The sequence below is a fragment of the Dendropsophus ebraccatus genome, chromosome 3 (assembly GCF_027789765.1).
Source record: "Dendropsophus ebraccatus isolate aDenEbr1 chromosome 3, aDenEbr1.pat, whole genome shotgun sequence".
NCBI classification, from domain to species: domain Eukaryota; kingdom Metazoa; phylum Chordata; class Amphibia; order Anura; family Hylidae; genus Dendropsophus; species Dendropsophus ebraccatus.
The window spans coordinates 191,437,067-191,442,257 of NC_091456.1; the positions used below are offsets into that span (position 1 = coordinate 191,437,067).

The following is a 5,191-nucleotide window of genomic DNA, read 5'->3' on the forward strand; positions in this document are numbered from 1 at the left end:
CATCATAGCGCAGTGCCTATCCATACAGCTCCCCCGCTCCCAGCATCATACCAGAGATCCGTGCGGAACATGGAACGTGTAAATAAGGCCTAAGTACCATGTATAGCTAATGAACGTCTCTTCTGCCTCATTCCGTGGGATATAAAATTAACCCACTGTTGTGCTGCCGTAGGACGTCCAGGAATGTGAATATTTTCTTATTTTTATCTCCAGTATGTGCTTTTTTTATTATTATACGATTTTATGTGGTTTTTAGATTCCCCACCTCTGTTCCCTTTAGGTTCCTACAGTAACATCAGCTGCTGATATCTTCTGCATGAGATCATTTTCCAAATTGACTCATCAAGGATGAAGAGAGACAGGAGCAAGATAGCGGAGAGGATAATTACCCTCACCCTAGAGATACTCTTCCGGCTTACTGGAGAGGTGAGGGATTCTGGGAGTGATGTCATCATGACATCATTCTTATCTATGGAATAACAGATGGATAGGACTGGAGAGGTGAGGGATTCTGGGAGTGATGTCATCATGACATCATTCTTATCTATGGAATAACAGATGGATAGGACTGGAGAGGTGAGGGATTCTGGGAATAGATGGAGTGATAGTAATGTGTCTCTCCATACACAGGATTACACAGTAGTGAAGAAGTCCTCTAGTGGGCGCTGTGGGGCCCCTGGGTGTGAAGGATGGGGAAGAACCCTGAGCCCAATCCCGGGGCCCCTGATACATGAGGAAATGGAGGAAGAGAAGATCCTAGAAGTCACCAACAAGATGGTGGAGCTGCTGAGTGGAGAGGTGAGACTGTGGCTGCTGGGAAATTATACAGTAACACCACTGGAGGGGTGGGGGGGATGACTGTGTGATTATTGTGTGTGTCAGGTTCCTATAAGGTGTCAGGACGTGGCGGTCTATTTCTCCATGGAGGAGTGGGAGTATGTAGAAGGACACAAGGATCAGTACAAGGATGTGATGCTGGAGGATCAGCAGCCCCTCCCATCAGCAGGTAATAGACAGGACTATATACACACCTCCTCTCTGTATTATCTGGATGGAAAGAATGAATTCAGTCTCTGTATGTGTTCCCTCCAGTCAGATCCAGTAAGAGAACAGCACCAGAGAGATGTCCCCGTCCTCTTCTCCCACAGGATCAGGATCAGGTAGATGGAGATGTTCCCTATGATCTGTACATCCCACCTGACTTCTCCTCCTGTCTGATGACTTCTACAATATTTCTCTCACATCTTATGAATCAGGGGGAAGATGGAAATAATATTAATGCTCCAGAGACAGATGTGAGCAGTGATGAGCAGTATAAGGAAGAAGTTACTGGAGGGAAGAAACTGAACTGTTTTAATGCTACAGACATAAGGGTAAAGGAAGAGGCAGATGAAGAAGAGACAGATGACAGCAGTGATGAGCAGTATAAGGAGGACATCACTACAGGTAACCGCCCAGGTGAGTAGTGACCACTAAATGCAGAGAACAGTCACACATTCTCCTCAGTCACCGGCTGTAACTATTCTGTGTGGAATATTATAAGCTCTGTGTCCTGTCAGTTTTCCAGCTATATAATCATTCAGCCTAAGTTCTAATATAATATAGATGAGGATGTGACGCGGCTGCAGGTAATAACACATGATGTGTGTATAATATATGGAATACAGTCATATAATATGTGTGCGCTGTGCCGCCCTGTAGCTGGGTTGTGCTTCACTGTCTGGAGAAAAGTGCGGCACTGCCAGCAGAACATTTCCCGCCTGATGAACATGTCTCCAGTTCTGTTAGAATTTCCCACACTTGAATAGTCGTGTCCCACCGGCCCCCGGACTGATGGCGTCTGTAGCTTTTATACATTTCCCTCTATTTCACCCTTTAAACTCTATAAGACCTGCACTCAAGGTCATAGAGGACTTTTCAATGGGTTTGGCCAATATTCATAACCAAAATCAGCCTGATAACAACATAGAGTTCCTGCAGATGATGTTATTACCCATAATGCATAGTGACGCTGGAGTCCTGTGTTACTCTATGAGCCAGATCACACGGAGCAAAAGCCTCAGAATTAGTGGAATCCACCTGCCTCAGTGTGTCAGCGGGAGAGCTCGCCCGTCTCTGCTTCTGCCATTCTATAATTCTTATTATGTTACATAAAAAAAGAGTAACTTTCCATGTCTGCAATATGTTTAAGCTTCTATTACTGGGAAATAAGAGAAATGGTGTTTTCTCCTTTGCAGATGATTCTACCAGGAGCTCAGGGGGACATCAGATCTCCTCAGAGGATCATATCACACAAGATACATATGAGGAGCCGTCCACTATCCCAGATACACCCTCAGTCTCAAGTCTTAAACGTCAACAAATTCACAGAGGGGAGAAGACGTTTCCATGTTCAGAATGTGGGAAATGTTTTATTTCGAAAACAAAGCTGCTTGAACATCAAATAACTCACACAGGGGAGAAGCCATTTTCATGTTCAGAATGTGGGAAATGTTTTACTCGAAAATCAAATGTTCTTAAACATCAAAAAATTCACAGAGGGGAGAAGCCTTTTTCATGCTCAGAATGTGGGAAATGTTTTACTTGGAAATCAAAGCTTCTTGAACATCTAAGAACTCACACAGGGGAGAAGCCATTTTCATGTTCAGAATGTGGGAAATGTTTTGCTCATAAAATAAGTCTTCTTCAACATCAACAAATTCACACAGGGGAGAAGCCGTTTTCATGTTCAGAATGTGGAAAATGTTTTACTCGGAAATCAAATTTTCTTGAACATCAAAAAATTCACACAGGGGAGAAATCATTTTCATGTTCAGAATGTGGGAAATGTTTTATTCAAAAATCAGATCTTGTTAAACACCAAAAAATTCACACAGGGGAGAAGCCATTTTCATGTTCAGAATGTGGGAAATGTTTTATTCAGAAATCAGATCTTGGTAAACATCAAAAAATTCACACAGGGGAGAAGCCATTTTCATGTTCAGAATGTTGGAAATGTTTTATTCATAAATCAGATCTTGTTAAACATCAAAGAATACACTGGAGAGAAGCCATTTTCATGCTCTGAATGTGAGAAATGTTTTACTGGGAAATCAGATCTTATTAAACATCAAAGAATTCACATTGGGGAGTAGCCATTTTCATATTCAGAATGTGGGAAACTTGGAAATCAGATCTTATTACTCAAAGAATTCACACAGGAGAGAAGCAATTTTAATGTTCAGAATGTGAGAAATGTTTTGGTCACAAATCAAGTCTTCTTGATCATCAAAAAAATCACACAGGGGAGAAGTTGGAAATCAAAAGTTATTGAACATCTAAAAATTCACAGAGGGGAGAAGTCTTTATCATGCCCAGAATGTGGGAAATGTTTTACTTGCAAGTCAAATCAACTTAAACATCAAAAAATTCACACAGGGGAGAAACCTTTTTTCTTGTTTTTTTTTTAATTGTAATTTTTATTAATTTTTAAAAATTTTACATAGTAAAAACAGGAATACAAATAGAAAACCATAATCAATGGATGTAAGAGAGGCACAGGAAGCAGTCCCCAGGAAAAGTCCAACAAGGCACTGGAATAAAACATCACTCTGCAGCAGCAAAAACAGCATCCCTATCCTTTGTGGGAACTGCAAGCCGGTGCCAAGGCACTCAAAGACAGGACAAGACAGGACAAGACAGAAGGGGTGGGGGATGAACAGGAGGAAACTAAACAAAGGAAGGAAAAGCTAGGATACTCCTCCGTCGCCTGCAGAGGGAGCACAGTAGGCATCCCACGGAGCCCAAACAGAGTCAGAAACATCAAGCTTATTATTCAAAGAGGCTGTGACGCGTTCTAGGAACGTAATTCCTTAATTCTTTGCAAGCAGCGAGATGTGGGAGGGGTGGGTTGCTTCCAGCAACTCGCTATCAGGGATTTAGCGGCAGTTAGTATAACCAGCAATAGTTTAGCCTTTTTTTTCTAAGGGTTTTAGGGAATAGGTTCAAGAGACAGAGTGCCGGTTCTCTCAGGACAGTTGACGATAGTCCACAAACCTCTAGCCAGAACTGCCGTATTAGCGGGCAGTCACAGAAAATATGAAACAATGAGCCGACATCTCTGAAGCACTGCCAACATAGTGGGGATATTGAGGCATTAAGCTTATGCAGCAATTCTGGCATGTGATACCATAACATCAAGACTTTGGGGAGAAACCTAGTTCATGCTGAGAATGTGGGAAATGTTTTATTCAGAAATCAGATTTTGTTAAACATCAAAAAATTCACACTGGGGAGCAGCCATTTTCATATTCAGAATGTGTGGAATCTTTTAGTCAAATCAAATATTCTGGAACATCAAAACATTTCTGCGGGAGAAGCCACTTTCATGTTCACAATGTGGGAAAGGTTTTAGTCATAAATTAAGTCATCAACATTCACACAGGGAAGAACTTATTTTCATGACCAGAATGTGGAAAATATTTTGCTCTGAAATTAACTCGTTAGCCATCAAAAAAAATTCAAACAAGGAAGAAGCTGTTTTCAGGTTTAGAATGTGGGAAATGTTTTACTTTTTTTACAATTTTTTTTACAATGTTTTACAATTTTTGTTGAGCATCAGAGAATGCACACAGGGAGAAGCAGTTTTCATGCTCAAAATGGGGTAAATAAATATAAAGGATTGTAAATAATTATAAAGTAAAATCCTAGTTAAACATCACACAGGGGTGATGACTGTATGTTGTAGGAGTAATGCCAGGAGGTGTTGTAGGAGTAATGCCAGGAGGTGGTTGGAGGTATATATTACAACATTTTATGATTTTACTATTGTCAGGGATTAGTGTGCTCGTTCAGCTCTTTCATTTGCAGCTTTAGTTGCACAGTCCTGGCAGGCTTTATCTGCAACTTTTGTTGCTTCTTTTTAATGCTGGGAGTAAGGATGAGCAAACTTTTGAAAAATTCGGTTCAGTACAATCCGGCAAACTTTCCTGAAGTTCGGATTTGTATGAACTAAACCTAAAAGGAACCATGCTATAACGGCTGGATAATTGCAGCTACAATAGTGGGAGTCTGATAGGGTATGCAGTTGCTATTACAATGAAAAAAGTGTGGAAAAAAATTGCAGGCAATAATACCGCACCCTGTAATAGTTAATATTTAATTAATAAAACAAAATTTTAAACGAGTCAATGCTTTTGCACTTAAATATACT

The 5,191-nt window shown here is 40.7% G+C and overlaps 1 protein-coding gene across 1 annotated transcript; it reads left to right on the top strand.

Annotated features, from left to right (window-relative positions):
- Positions 1-1,070: 1,070 nt before the first annotated feature.
- On the top strand, positions 1,071-4,404 carry LOC138786823 (oocyte zinc finger protein XlCOF6.1-like). Its single transcript, XM_069963889.1, has 2 exons — positions 1,071-1,458; positions 2,238-4,404. The coding sequence occupies exons 1-2, from the start codon at positions 1,218-1,220 to the stop codon at positions 3,065-3,067; spliced, it is 1,071 nt and encodes a 356-aa protein (XP_069819990.1). The 5' UTR covers positions 1,071-1,217; the 3' UTR covers positions 3,068-4,404.
- Positions 4,405-5,191: the final 787 nt, after the last annotated feature.